We start from the raw sequence: 16,455 nt of genomic DNA on the forward strand, positions 1-16,455 counted from the left end.
TCTAAACTGTTTGTAAATTTCTGGCAAATGCAGTTTTAGTCAAAGCAAAAATTTAAGGGAGAAATTATTCTAAAGACTAATCATGTGACACTGACTCTGTCAAGCTAAACGTTGCAAAGACTGCATCATGTTTGGCTCATTTACTCTGGTTTCATTTTTCTCTTTGACCTCCGGCAGCAGAGGAGCCTACAGACAAAGACCAAAGCCCAGATGAAAATTCCAGTTATGGCTATGGTTAAAGCAGCCACATCCAGACAGAAGTAGGAATACCAAGGCAGATGAAAACCTGCTGACTGTAGGTGAGGTGCTCCTTTGTTCCTGATGACATATTCAATCCAAAAGATGGCAGTGTCCATTGGAGTCATTGGTTTGTCACGGTGTAGCTGGGACAGATGCTGCATGTTAGTGTGGAAAGAGGGATTCTCAAGAACATCCTTGAGAGCGCCCAGGAAGTCTTCTTTGGTCAGTGAGTAGGCCTCCAAAACCCGAGCTGCACCACGCACCTTCAGCCGGAGTAAGTTGTCAAACTGGTCAAAGAGGAGGGGGAGGCCCACAACAGGAACACTGTGGTAGATGGCTTCATACAAGCCATTGGTGCCTCCATGGGCCACAAAGGCACGAGTCTTGGGGTGTCCCAGGAGGTCGCTCTGAGGTAGCCACTCCAACAGCAGGGTGTTGTTTCCGAGAGATGAAGGTTTTTCACCCACAAAACGCCAAATCACCTTGTGAGGGAGCTCAGCAAAAGCAGCAGCGATGGCCTCTGTGACCTTCCGAGGTAGGGCTGATATAAATGTCCCCAGAGACATGAAAACCACCCCGTGATCTCCGGAGCTTTGCATGAATGCTTCCAGCTTAGCGGGGAGTGGCTGGGCCTTTTTGCAGTGGAAGCCCCCTATATATACTACATTTGGTATTGTGGGCCGAGGGAACTCAAAGACAGAATCTGCCCTGAACAGCCAGATATCAGCTCTACGCTGTAAAGACAGCAAATCAGTACCTGGAGGGAAGTGTCGTTGGAGCAGGTCTGAGTAGGCAGGATTTATGATCAAGTGCTGTTCAATGACATTATAAAGATAATGCAGCATATTTTTGATTCTTTCCAGAAAGTCCATCTGATCATGGAGCTCACTTCCTGGCACAGGGACATATGAGATAGGAGAGGGAGCTATGGTGAAATGACCTTCTCCAGTATTAATCCAGCGCACATTAAAAACTATAGGCAGCTCGAGGTAAGTTGCAAGAAGTACCCCTATTGTCATAGCAGGGTCAGTTAACATTAAATCAAACTTGGTATCCTGTAGCTTCTGAATAAATACTGTGTCTTCTATTATTGTAGCAACTGATCTGGCAAAGATCTTGTGAACCTGATCAAACAAGGGTGTGATCAAGTACTGTTGGCAGAGCGTGCGTATAAATGTAGGATAAGTGCGACATTCCATAACATCTTGTAACATTTTGCTGTAGTAGTTAATGTCTGTCTCATCCACAATCGTGCTTATATTAATAGAAGTATAAATGGAAGAGTTATTAGGGATGTACCAGCTCTTTGCAGAGCGCAGAACTGTGATGTTGTGGCCCCTGGAGTGTAACTGTTCAAGGATAAGTTTCATGTTTATCCAGTGGCTACCATCGACAGGGACTACCAGAATGTTGCTGCTGCTACATGGAGGGGGGCTGAGAAGCAGGAAGCAGAGCACTGTCACAAACAGAGGGATGGAAAGACCGGACATTTCCTGGAAGAAATAATAGAAACAAAGAATCAGACTTGTGACCTCAGTAACTTATAACCTTTTAGCATTCACTAAAAGGTTATTTATCCATCTGATAACCAGCAGACACCTGGATGAAGGAGAAGAAAAACAATAATATGTGACATATTTAAAGCACAACCACAGAACTCAGAGTTACCTCTCGTCTCCATACTGACTTGACCTGGCCTGTCTGTTTAAAAGGTACAGGAAAAAACTGAGTCACTGGTGAAGGACCTAAGATTCAGACTGGTTTTTGTTTGAACCCCACATTCAATAAGCAAATGTTCGTAAAGTAATTAGAAGCTGATTATCCGCTCAGTTTACCTATAGTGCAATATAATATAATTATATAATTACTCCAAGAGTCTATCCAGGTCCCAGTTAAGGTTCATGACTTAGCCAAGTCACTGGTGAAGCATCTAAGATTCAAAATGGGTTTTTTGTTGTTGTTTTTTAGCAATATGCTAAATAAGCATATGTTCAGAAACTAACTAGGGCCAATAATTGAAACTTTGTCATGTCCTTTAATAGGCTGTTCATGCTCAAAAGCCATCCAATGTGGCTGAATTAAAACAGTTTGGTAGAAATGGGTTTGCTACTTTAGCAATTTACCATTATTATGCCATTTTTGTTGCATCCAGGGTCCTCAGTTTAAAAAGAACTCTGCAGGAGACCCAGGTGGAAGCTTTAGAATCCTTTACTTTGGCAGAGTCACCATAGGCCAGTCATATTATTATAGTAATTCTGAAGCAACTCTTTTACTCTCAGGATTTTTATACTTAAGATAAATATTCTGTTCATCCCTGCACTCACGTAAGATACTTAGTCATATTTTGCCTATTACTCAGCTTTCTGACTTTCTCATGGATGAAGAAACAATAAACAGACATACATGTCAGTGACAGGCTCTGAAGCTACTCGTCATGTTACAGATCAGAGTTTCTGAGTTTGGGGCTGTTGGGATCTTTCCAAGACAAAAGAAAATATTGTATGTAAAAAAAAAAAAAAAAGATAGATCAATGCAACTTTCTCCTCAGAAGTTGTTCCATTTTCCAACTTCGTCAGAAGTGGCTCATGTGAGCTTTTTGCTACACAAGTGTGCAGCGTAAAGGCACCTTTGATTTTTTTTTTCATGCAGATAATTGAGGAGCTTACTCTGTGTAAAACAAGTAACACATTATTAGTTACCTGTGATCAGTAATGCATTAGATTACAGCGGTACAGAAAAAGTTCCTGCAAGTAGTTTGAGATGTGTTACATCAAGGGATGGGAATCAAGACCAGGTTTGCAGTAGTCCAGTTCCTTGGAACTGTAAGCCTGCCTGTCTGCTGATCGGACATATTGGTCCCCCTTGTATTTTTGCTACAATCAGATTTCAGTTTGTGTACTTAGGAGGAAAGTAATGACAGAGTCTGCAGCATGGATATTACTTTTGTTTTTGCCCGTGTATTCTGTGTTCCTTTATAATCTGAATCATAGTTTAGTTTAGCATTTTGTACAACTCAGGCTTGTTAGAGTACAGCCAAAAAGCTGCCTTCCTGTGTTACGCCTCGCCTCTAGAGCTCTGAATTTTGAGTCCATTGCCTACCACACAGCAGCATCATGAAATCTTTTCAAATCCCATTCCTAGTTATTCCTGACACTAATGTCCATATAGCAAAATGAGTATTCAATCATATAAGACATTAATATTAAACAGTTTATTAAAGGCGCTATTAGGGGGCTATACAAATATATAGTCCCTCAGACTTCACTTTTCCAACAGTCTATAATCGGTGGCTGGAATTCTTCACACATCCACCCTCTAATCTTTAAACATATTTCAAATAGTTGCGTTCACCTTTGTGCATTACACTGTATAAAATCCCCACTGACAGTGACATGTAAAGCGCTAAAATAATACACAAATAAAGTTGTATTATGGCTGACATATTGTTAAATTATAATAGAACTTACCTATTTCTTCCAAAAGTTTGACTTCCAAAAACACGTTGTACCTTTTAAACAAACAGGCCGGGTCAATTCAGTATATAGCCGAGAGGTAACTCTGGTTATCAGATGGAATTTTGTTTGGTTTAGTACAAAATTACCCCTCACCTTCTCTCCTGATTTGCTCAACATTATTAATCATTTTCTAGAGGACGGTTTAGTGACAGTCTTATCCATGTGAGAGCCCAATTCAACAGGTTTCTATTCTGATTCTCAAAGTCTACTGAGCAAAATTAACTTTTTGTACAAAACTCTAGTCACTTATGAGACAGGAGTTAGGTCAGTAGTAAGACATTTTTTTAACTGTCCTAATGGAATTGGGTTGCCATTTAATTAGTGCATTCTGAACTTACTGACCAGTCAAAACACTGGCAAAAAGCTTTGCTCTTCAAATCACACAGAGAGTTGGGGAAACCTGCAACAAACCTTATAAACAGTACATTTGCACAATCACTGAATGAATGCTCAATGGTCAATGGTAACTTTATTGTCTCTAACGGGAAACTGATTTGCAGTATGTCCATACAGAAATATAAAAAACACAAACAAACAAACACATCACATACACACAAAAAAATAATATAAGCCCTGAGAAAATAACCTAAATTTTATCATCAAAAAAGTGCAATGTGCAATGGCAACAACACTTACGGTTTAGTGCTATTAACCATGATAATAGCAGTAGGGGCTTTAATCAATGTTTGTTTTTACAGTGCCATGACCGTATGATGAAACTCTATATAATGCAACTATAGACCAGTTTTTTTTAAAATTGTATTGACTTACCAAGTAAAACAAGGGTTATGATAAATAATTTACGTGATGCATTTTCCTGAATACTGTTAGGCAAGTAAACAGTTTTTAATGGTGAAAGAAAGAAAAAGAAAGAAATAAAGAAAAAAATCAAAAGTGGTCAAAAATGGCCAATTATATCCTGGAACCCAGAGGTTTTCAGTGCACTAACTGTCACGGTCTGGCTGTCAGACCGTGGGGATATGGGGGAACAGTGCACTTTATTTACAGTGAAGGCTGTAAACACAATAACTCCCCGTTGCACCCTTGAATCCCGTGTGTGTGTGCTCCCCGCTGTTGTGTTCTAGCACACCTTGTGCGTGCTGCTGTTCTGGTCCACTCTTCCACTTGGGGGGAAAACCACAAAAACAGCCATCAACACCAACTCTGGCGGGCATACACAAACTGCACCGTCGTACGCTGACACACACTAACTTGGGTAGACAACTCAATGATCCCGTGCCGGTGGGAGCTCCAACACTCTCCTAAGTAGCTCCCCCGACAAGCCCTGATCACCAACAGGTGTGTGGCAGGAACTTCACGTGTGGCCAGTCCTCCTGCAGGGCCACACCCATCAGGCCTGAATGTGGCTGTTCTCCATCCTCCAGCCACACATGTACACACCCACACCCTGCCTATACATATAATGAGTGGAACACAGACTAACAGAGCATTGTGCAGAAAGACACACACATCACCAAATAATAACGATAATAATAATAACAACAACAGTCAAAACTGCTCACGGACCCCCAGTCCTCCAGAGCTGGGTCCGTGACACTAACTTGTCATCATTAAGCAGCTTTTAAGCAGTCTGTGTCTTTTGTCCAATGTATGAGCTCTCAGAAACTGCCTTTCTTAGTACTTAATTGCAATTATTTCTATATTGGCTGAAAGATCAAGAAAGAAATATCAGTTCCTTAAAGTGAGATTGAATGGTAATTATGTGAGAAGCTCACATAGGCTCACATAAGCTCAATGGAGCTCCAGTGGAGAGGGTGCAGTCCTTCAAATGGTAAATGGCCTGCATTTGTATAGTGCTTTTCTAGTCCCTAAGGACCCCAAAGCGCTTCACACTACATTCAGTCATTCAACCATTCACACACTGGCGATGGCAAGCTACATTGTAGCCACAGCTGCCCTGGGGCGCAGTGACAGAGGCGAGGCTGCCAGACACTGGTGCCACCGGGCCCTCTGACCACCACCAGTAGGCAAACATGGGGTTAGTATCTTGCCCAAGGATATTTGGCATGCAGCCAGGGGGCAGCCTGGGATCAAACCACCGACTTTCTGATATGGCTGACCTGCTCTGCCACCTGAGCTACAGCCACCCCAGTATCTTGGTGTCCGCATCTCCTCAGACCTGACATGGGCTGCCCACATTAAGGTCCAGACCCAAAAGGCTAGGCAGCGCCTGTATCACCTACGACAACTGAGGAAGTTCAGGGTCTCTCCAAAGATCCTCAGGATTTTCTATACAGGCGCTGTGGAGAGCATCCTCACACAGAACATGACGTCGTGGTTTGGGAACAGCTGTGTGAAGGACCAAAAAGCTCTCCAGAGAGTGATCCATACAGCAGAACGCTGCTGCTGGATACTGCTCTCCCCCCGCTTCAGGACACCTACACCAGGAGATGCCGAACTAGAGCAGCGCAGATACTGAAGGACCCGTCCCATCCTGGCAACAAACTGTTCCAACTTCTGCAATCTGGTAGAAGGTTCCGCATCATCCGGGCAAGGACAGAGAGACTCAAGAGGAGCTTCTATCCCCAAGCCATCCGGGCCCTAAACACACACACCCGCCCTCTCACATCATCTATAATTGACTGAGACAGGACTCTTCCAGACACTCTAAACCCAGGCACAATGTTCATTCCAAATTCCTTTAATTTTAAATATGTTTATATTGTCTATTCTGTAAAATAGTCAGATGTCTATTCATATTAACGTACAGAATTCACCTGCTTGCTGCTACTACTGCACATTCACCCAATGTATATATATATATATATATATATATATATATATATATATATATATATATATAATGTTCTTCCTCTACACCCCCCCCCCCCCCCCCCCATTTTTGCACATGTCGAGGAGCGTGTCAGGTTACATTTCACTGCATGTTATACTTGTATAACTATGCATGTGACAAATAAGGAACCTTGAACCTTGAACCTTTAGAATAGAATACAGAGTCTCTGTATTATGGAAATATCACATTAAACATTTTGGTACCAAATTTTTCTTTGATTACCAAAGACACTGTGTGGACTGACGAGGAACAAACATATGCAATTAACTATTTTTCATTACCGTAGCTTCTGTGGCTGTCTCCACCGTGATGTACACACACATTACATTAATAGGTAGGATTATTTCATCTGGGTGACGTTGTGAACAACTGCAAGAACCACAAGGACCAACAAGCCTCAAGGTCTCAGAAAATGTCAAAAAGCCTTTTTTTCTGTTTGCTAGCAGCTTAGTTTTCAGATCAGTTTACATTATAGAGCCTTGTACGGTCATATTATCCAGTTCACTAGATCAATGTGGCACAGAGTTTTACATTCTTACAGATTAGGTTGCAAAAGTGTTTATTTTATTAACCTATTACCATATCAAATGCATGTCATCATTATATCTGCTGAAATTCAATCTTTGACACTTCAATGAGTTTGTGTCCAAGGCTTAAGTAATCACCATGAAAAGAAGAAGCAAAATAATGTTAGAGGGAAATAAATAGTGACAATTTCTACTCAGCATGCTCTGGTTTGTTGCTATCACAACACAATCGCAGTGTTTCTCTCGTAATATAAAGTTTGCACACTAGAGCAAAGTTAGCACTTTCACAGTTTCACAGGTTTTGCGTGATAGTTCGTTGATGTTTGCTTCAAAAGAAAAGCAAACTTATTTTCACTGCGAACAAACTGTCTGATTATGTTCACAATTTAAGTCTGCGAAAAACTAGAGGGACTGCACACAACAGTTTATAACCGATTATCACGAAAGATAATGCTTAGCATGCTTTCCATTTCTAGCCACGTGCATAAAATTTGGTCAACACCGAATACCACTGGCACAATGAGCTGATATCAGGGCATTTCCACGTAACGTTCATTGCCACACTTAATGAGAGCAGAATGAATTCTCTCCGTAGTACCTGCTGCTCCGTATTGTAACTGACTTAAAAACACCTATGCACCCTCAGTATCATGGTAGCAGGAAAGTTTTGGGTTTAAGTTATGGATGCAGAGGCCATTCCTGCCAACAAACACATGCAAACACCACCATCCCACAAACACCCACAGAGATATGACTGAAGTGACGTGTGATTCTTTTGGTGCTAAACTAACAATATGCTGCCAAATACACTATTGCAGAAGTATGATATTAAATACCAACATGTACAATACAAATTAAAACTTTTATTTGTGACCCACATGTAGAAAAACATTACAATAACACCCGATTGCTTACTACAGTGTTGGGGAGTAACGGAATACATGTACCGCCATTACGTATTTAGAATACAAAATATGAGTAACTGTATTCCGTTACAGTTACTGTTTAAAAAGGTGGTATTCAGAATACAGTTACTTTGTTGAAATAAATGGAATACACTGGGGTACTTTCCTGTTTCATTTTGGTGCGGGTCAGGACTGTTTGGGTTTTGTTTGACAGCTACGTTCTTTTGTTCCAGGCGGCAGCGTTACGGTTGCCATGGTTACAGGGCGACGCTCTCTCTCTCTGCGACTGTGTGTTTCCTGGGTGAGAGAGCGCCTTTTCGTTGTTGTTGTTGTTGTGCTAAGCTAACAGGCAGAATGCTACAAGCATAGCTCTAAAGAATGTAGCATCATGTTCAGTGTACTCCATGCTGCAGGGAGAATGGACTGCCATACACGTTATGTGTCTGTGAGCGCTAGGAGGGAGAAAAAGGGGAGTGGAAAGGTACGAGCAGTCATCGAGCAAAAACGGGAGCTGGAAGCATGTAAATATAATAATAACCACTGCAGCCAAGAAGAGTGCCTGACGAGCCCAGTTGTAAGTAAGCTATTAAGACTCGACTGTACACTGTGTTCGTGTTTTCCTCCGAAAACAACAAGTTCCGTTGGAGCAGTCTTTCAACGCCTCTCTCTGTCTGTCGCAAGAAAAGTTGACCCACACAACAAAGTAGAGCTATTTTTCGGCTACCAGCCGACAGGGACCCCGCCGTATTATGCTGGGCTTACACTGTGCGATTTTTTCAGTCGCGCGATTCAGCTCCTGCTCAAACTGTACGATTGACTCGCAGGGGTTAGAAGTTCATAGGTCACGATGCAGGGTCTCACAATATACGGCCCGATGCTCTGATGCGACCTGAGTGCTCACACTGTGCGTCCATAAAAATGAAGGTTATAACAGAAATTCTGTCGCTCGCTCTCCCTCTCCGTCTTTCACTCACACAGACACACCACCACCATCAACTTTGTTAAATTGCTAATGAAAAACATGATCAGGCAGCTGTGATTGAGCAGCAGTGTCGATCCAACTATTTTCACGGTTGTTGTGGTCGTGATAATTTTGTGAGGCCACATCGAAAGGGCTCGGATGGTTCTACAGGTTGTGCCTCCATCGCTTGTGTCCAGATCACACGCTGCACTGCCGTGCTACGCCGTCTTTTTCGCTGACATTTGTGTTTGCGCGTGCGCAGTGTGGCAAACTGCGGTGACACCCTCACGACCAAGCGATTGATGATCGGGAGCTGGTCGTGAGGTGTCAATCGCTTCTCGTTACCCCACGTATACTACACGATGCACGACGCACGATGAAGGCCAAAATCGGGCCGATCGCCAAAACGATCGCACGACTCAAAAATCGGCTCAAAATGGGCCAAAAATCGCACAGTGTGAGCCCAGCATTAGTCAGAGGTCCCTTTACTACAGTTCGGAGTCGCGGACCTTCAGTAATAGTAATAAATCACACAGCAATAGTACATTCACGTTGTTGTAAAAAGCATGATAATATTGTAGCGGGTCAGGGCTGTTCTGCTTGTACAGTTATGTTTTGTGTATGTTGCCATGGTGACGGGTGACGCCCTCTCGCTGCGACGGTGTGTCCTTCCGGGGTCAGAGGGCGCCCTATGTGTGTTGTGGTTGCCGCGCTGAGCAGTTAGCTAGTGGCAGTGTGTTCTTCTGCAAATGTAATAAACGGCTGTGCTCCCTGGCTAGCTCACGGGAAGCAAGACCAAACGATACCTCCGTCTCCTCCTTGTCTGAACTCGCCACAATATATTAAGTAATCCAAAGTATTCAGAATACGTTACTGTCATTGAGTAACGTAACGGAATAGGTTACAGAATACATTTTGGGGCATGTATTCTGTATTCTGTAATGGAATACATTTTAAAAGTAACCTTCCCAACACTGCTTACTACAATGGGAAATCTCAAAACTAGCTAGCTTGACCTTGATGTTAGCATGACCTGGCGATAGCTGGGCTGACTCAGTTTAGTACTTCAACAATAAAATGCAACTTATTTAGGAAAGCCACTTCATATCTAGCTCCCTAAAGTACTTTCCTGTTGAATTATGGTTAGTTGTGATGCCAAGAAAATAGCACAGTTCAAAATGCTAAAGTTGTGGCTTTAAAATTTGCAGTACAAAAACCAGTGGGTGATGTCTCAGTGTTTAAATCCACGTTTCATTTAGATTATAGTATTAGGATCCTGGAAATATGGTCTGTTTGTCATGTTCCTTTCCTGAGAGGTTCTGTCCTATTGAAGGGGCATTGTCCTGCTGGGAGAGGCCACTTCCATTAGAGAATATACTATGAAGGGTGCTTCGAGCTCGAAACAATGTTTAAGTCGATGATATGTGTTTCTAAATGTATGACCCAAGGCTTCAGAAACAGAACCATTACATGGTAAAAATTCTGTAAAGTTTACACACACAGACACATTCACACATGCATGCTGTTTATCTTTGAGGCACAATTACTTTCATTCATTTTAATCCATGTATTCCATGTTCACACTTGTCTTCTCACAAATGACCTCCTAACATGTTAGGGCAGCACTACATATCTCATACCATGGAAAAGTTATGATGATATTCCTGGATTAGGAAAGCTGATAAAAGTAGAACCAAATATGCATCAGCTTGAGAATGCTGAGCAAGCCAGAACTTATTTTTGAGATGAGATATCCAGACAAAGAGATCCAGTAATGTGTTTTGGATATTTTAATGTCATAAAAAACCCCAGAGGTCTAAAATACTGGAAGGATTGAGCAGGATTAAAAGCAGGATGTGGCCTCCTGCCTGTATTGTTGATCTCTAACCACCTGGCACAATGAGCAGATGCTGTAGATAGCAGATTTGATATATTCAGCTGTCACGTGTCCCTAAGTAGAGACACAAAATGTCTCAAGGGAGAAAAGGTGCAAGGCATCTGTCTGAATATACATTGAATTATGCAGAGGGTGCGATGGGACGAACAACATCTGGCATCCGCAGCACGCTGCAGCACATCCAGCAGATGGAGACAGAAATGCTTTCATGTGTGGTTTTGCAGACAGAGAAGCAGCTGGAGGCAACACAACCTGCAGAAGGTCACATGGCTGTGATGGGAAAACAGGCCTTATCTGAGAAGCTGTATCACATTCTTTATCTTTATTTGTTCGTTGTAAGAAGTTAGATATATCAATATAATTTTCTAAATACAGACTTTAGTCTACATAAGGGCAGGTAGAGAAAAATGCTCTGGATATTCAACATGTTTAATTCAGTAGTATACTTACCTACTTTTTAGCTCACGGTTTCTATTAAGTTGGCTAATGTTTTTTTGTGTGTTTCCATAAACACGCTAAATACTGTATATACAGATGTGGATAAACCTATTAGCTTGGCTACGGCATTTAAAGTTTTTGTCAAAGATTTATTAACAGAGCAATGGATTTTAAACATCATATTTCAACAGGGTCAGTAGTATTAGCTCTAATGAAAAACTGAACTTTTTACTGAGCCACAGCACAAACCACTGCTGTGCAATTATGTGTTTTAACTTTGTAATCCCCAAAGCTTGTAAAATCAAGTTGAAAGTGACTTTAGTACAAGCTTCAAATTTACATGTGATATAAAATGTTTAGGGAGGGTTTAAGCTCTCACTTTTTAAAGCATCATGTCCAAAGGAAAATAAATCAGTGTAGACTACTGCTAGCAGGAGATGGGTATACAAAGTTATCACAAGTGTTCCCAAGAGTAGTGTACTAAAAATATCTTCAAGAAAGTAAGAGAATCACAGAATACGGAACAAGCCTGGCAGAGGCAAGAAGAGAAATATTTCAAAGACTCTGGAAAGAACTGGTGAGAGATGTGTTTAAAGACAGAACAACTGACAATGTATGAGTGACTGACTCAGCCAAGTTGGGATGTGTAGTCTCAAAGAAGACACTCACTAGAAATGTGCACAGGAATTGACTGCAAAGAAAACTTGAAACACCTGACCCCAACACCTTCAAACCAGACTGAACTAAGAACAGCCCAAAGGAAGTTTAAGCATAGTGGAAGTGTGTCTCTTGTGCGACAAAAGACACACAGATGAGACAAAACTAGAGGTGTTTGTCCATCCGGTCTTTAAGTCTAATGTCGTTAGCCGTGCCTGGGCCCAAACAGAGTTAGAAGTTAGCAGGAAGTTAGCTCACTAGTTTCCATCAAAATATTATATACCACGTTCTCACTTAGGGATTTCCGAAACAAATTAAGACGTACAGCTCTGCTATCACTTCTGACATAAATGAAGACAGGAAAGTAAACAGCAGCATTTGTAGGTGTTACTGAAGTTTGACTAGCTGGTATATAATGATGTGCTACTTGTTGGCTAGCTACACAGCTATGGTTAGCATAATATAAACAGTGAAGCTGGAGGGTGAACGCTAACTTTTTTCCACTCAATAAAAGTTAATGTGAGGGTTCCTGAAGGTTCTGGACAAATGCAATTGCATGGAGGGATGCTGTAAATGGACCGAACTTCAGTCGGGAGAACAACTGAGATGATCCATGGACTGTAGTTAATTCAATTCAATTCAATTTTATTTATATAGCGCCAAATCACAACAAAAGTCGCCTCAAGGCGCTTCATGTAGGTTTTTAAAACCTATATCGTAAGGTTTTAAAAACTGAGCTTTGAAATGAATAGTGGTAATAAAAACTGAGAGAAGCCAACAGTGATCACTGACTGTTTTTAGGGGCTTGTTGAGATTAAATAGAACAAGTTACAAAGCATTAAAACATGTAAAAAACATCCATCCATCCATTCGCTTCCGCTTATCCTTTTCAGGGTCGCGGGGGGCGCTGGAGCCTATTCCAGCTGTCATAGGGCGAGAGGCAGGGTACACCCTGGACAGGTCGCCAGTCTGTCACATGGCCAAAACAGGGACAGACAACCATTCGCACTCACATTCATTCACACATTCACACCTAGTGGCAATTTGGATTATCCAATTGACCTATCCTCACAAGCTTGTGGGGATGTAAAAAACACAAAAGCCTTATTAAAAGTGGAGTAATTTGGACCCGGAAGCAGGATTCATCACATCATCACTTAAAGAGCAGATAGAGACACTGTTTATGTTTGGAGAAAGAAGGGAGAGAAATACAATCCAAAGTACAGGGAGTATTATGTTGTGGCGGTGCTTCATTGCATCTAGAAATGAAGACTGAAGATTTTGAAAGACAATCTTGAGACTTTCGACAGAGAACAATGAGCCAGGCTTGCTCAGGAGGTGAGTGTGAGACTTGTTGAAAGCAACAACTGACTACAGGCGGTTAGCTAACAAAAAGGATGCACAACTTACTATTAGCATTGGAGAGCTTATGTTTGATCCTGGTAGGTTTTTTTTTGTTTGTTTGTTTTTTGAGGGGGGGGGGGGGGGGGGGGGGTTCTGTGTGCAACGTAAAATAATGTAAGCATCCATAATAAAGCTTGGATGTTTGGAAAAGTTGTGTTAAAAATTCTTTGCTCTGTTTAACAACACTTGAAATATACTTGTAAAACACAACAATGAATTTTCATAGGAAGGGCTAATAATCCTATCTTCATCTGTATATTGGCAATACAACAAAACATTCTGCTAGTATTAATTGAAGACCGAGGCTGCTGTTTGCATAAACACATTTGTTGTTAGGGTGATTACTTCAATACGTAAGGTCAGCAAATGAAGACATGCATGGCTATGTTTCTCGTGGGACTCTTTCTACATTCACTGCACCTTTTCAAAGTTGACCTCAAACCCAAAACATGTGAACAAAGCTCCTCGAGGCACTCGCTGGTTCAGAACTTTTCCTTCCTTCAATTGTTTTGCGTCATGATATGGCTCATTTCAACCCCCATGACACCATTTACTCAGACGCCTGGCATGTACTGACAGCTACTGTTTACTATTCATCGCACAATATTTTTGCACGAATTTCACTACAGCATAAACTATTAAAAGAAAACCTCTTCACACTATGTCAGAATTTAGGTTGGCAAATCTTTTGCATATGTAAACTTCCAAAGTCATTTGAATGCACGAGTGCTAGCAAGAATATTGTAAGCAGGTGTAGGATTGTAAGACCAGCTTGGAAAAAATGTATATAAACAGTTAATTAACAGATTAGTTTGGTCTGAATATGTGTTTGTGACAAAAATGACCGACCCGACCACACAGTTCACATGTTTCAAAACTTTTTATTTAGTTGTTCTTTCTTCCAACCCTCGGCCGCAGCTTTTCAACTGCCAGCCACACACAAAACACCAACTTAGGTCCCGGTACATTCTTTATAGGTGAGACATAATCAGCGGATGGAGCTCAGGTGTGTCTCAGGCTCCCCTGACACCACCCTGAGCCCACTGCTCCACTCCTCCCCTGCACCTGAGCCACAAGCCACACCCTGTCATAGTGTTCTATGGGAAAAATGGACTCAAATGTTCATATCTCAATCTCGTGTCTCATAATGATGTGAAGAAATATTTTTTAAAATGATTTAATATGAAGGCAATAGGCAGACTGTTACAGGCACAGCCCTAAAGAATGTAGCCTCATGGACAGTGTAGTCCGTGCTGCAGGGAGAATGGACTGCCATAGACGTTATGTGTCTGTAGTGAGGGAGGGAGTAAAGGTGAGTGGAAAAGTACAACTTGGTGACAAGTTGTACTTTTCCATGTGAATATAATAATAACCACTGCAGCCAAAAAGAGTGCCTGACGAGCCCAGTTGTAAGTAAGCTATTAAGACTCGACTGTACACTGTGTTCCTGTTTTCTTCCAAAACATTAAGCTCCATTGGTGCAGCCTTTCGACGCCTCTCTCTGTTTCTCGCTAACAAAGTTGACCCTGACAACAAAGTAAAGCTAGTTTTCGGCTACGAGCCCGACACGAACCTGACGTATTAGCTACAGTTCGGAGCCGCGGACCTGTTTTATATATGCGCGGAATAGTTTTCTACACGAGATCACTGCAAAAAGTGTAGCCTTACCTAATGTCCACCTACTGTTACTCATTTTATATCATTTTTAAAAATCTAGTTGCTATTGGTACGGTGAGTAGCCTTCAGTAATAGTAATAAATCACACAGCAATAGGACATTCATTAGTTGTAAAAAAGCATGATAATATATTAAGTAATCCAAAGTATTCACAATACATTACTCTCATTGAATACATGACAAAATACATTTTGTCATGTATTCTGTAATCTGTAGTGGAATACATTTTAAACGTAACCTTCCCAACGCTGGATATATTAGTCATTCAGTGAGCATAAAATTGTGAAACAAACACAGCTGCTCATGTTTTTCGGCTCCTCTGCAAACATGTCTGTGTTGGGCAGGTGGTCACTTACAAATTACATTGTTATATTCAAAATCCTACTAATCAGGCCCCATCTTATCTTAATGACCTTGTAGTACCATATCACCCTATTAGAGCACTTCGCTCTCGCACTGCAGGCTTACTTGTTGTTCCTAGAGTATTTAAAAGTAGAATGGGAGGCAGAGCCTTCAGTTTTCAGGCCCCTCTTCTGTGGAACCAGCTTCCAGTTTGGATTCAGGAGACAGACACGATCTCTACTTTCAAGATTAGGCTTAAAACTTTCCCTTTTGATAAAGCATATAGTTGGGGCTGGATCAGGTGACCCTGAATCCTCCCTTAGTTATGCTGCAATAGGTGTAGGCTGCTGGGGGATTCCCATGATGGATTGAGTTTTTCCTTTTCAGTCACCTTTCTCACTCAACATGTGTTAATAGACCTCTCTGCATTGAATTGTACCTGTTATTATTCTCTGTCTCTCTTCCACAGCATGTATTTATCCTGTCTTCCTTCTCTCACCCCAACCAGTAGCAGCAGATGGCCGCCCCTCCCTGAGCCTGGTTCTGCAGGAGGCTTCTTCCTGTAAAAAGGGAGTTTTTCCTTCCCACTGTCGCCAAAGTTCTTGCTCATGGGGGGGGTCATATGATTTTTCTTTTTTTTTTATCTTTATGTATTATTGTAGGGTCTACCTTACAATATAAAATGCCTTGAGGCGACTGTTGTTGTGATTTGGTGCTGTATAAATAAAACTGAATTGAATTGAATTATGTACTCTGGACATAATGGTGTGTTTAGCCATTTTGCAAAGAATAAAAACTATTTCAAATGCCACTTTATATGATTTTGGTTTTTCTTTTTCCCTGAAGATTCTCCTCCACACAATAGAGACCCATAAAGTGTTAAAGAACAGTTTTATGCTGACACATGTTCATCTCCATCTACCGAACACGTTTTTTGGGTTTTTTTTTTTTTACTAATGTGTGAGTCTCTTCCTGACTTGGTCAGAGGTTATTTCCAAATTTAGCATCTCAAAAAAAAAAAAAACTGAACAGACACTGACCACCTTTGTGCTGTTTGCAGCCCTGAAGTAAACAATC

The 16,455-nt window shown here is 41.4% G+C and overlaps 1 protein-coding gene across 1 annotated transcript; it reads right to left on the bottom strand.

Moving 5' to 3' along the window:
• Window positions 1-79: 79 nt before the first annotated feature.
• LOC309703387 (UDP-glucuronosyltransferase 2C1-like) lies at window positions 80-3,761 on the bottom strand. The gene is made up of 2 exons (XM_082528169.1): window positions 3,708-3,761; window positions 80-1,733 (listed from the first exon to the last, which is right to left on the bottom strand). The coding sequence occupies exon 2, from the start codon at window positions 1,728-1,730 to the stop codon at window positions 141-143; it is 1,590 nt and encodes a 529-aa protein (XP_082384295.1). The 5' UTR covers window positions 1,731-1,733; window positions 3,708-3,761; the 3' UTR covers window positions 80-140.
• Between the last annotated feature and the right edge of the window lie 12,694 nt (window positions 3,762-16,455).

The sequence above is a fragment of the Aulonocara stuartgranti genome, assembly GCF_965226115.1.
Source record: "Aulonocara stuartgranti genome assembly, chromosome: 3".
NCBI classification, from domain to species: Eukaryota; Metazoa; Chordata; class Actinopteri; order Cichliformes; family Cichlidae; genus Aulonocara; species Aulonocara stuartgranti.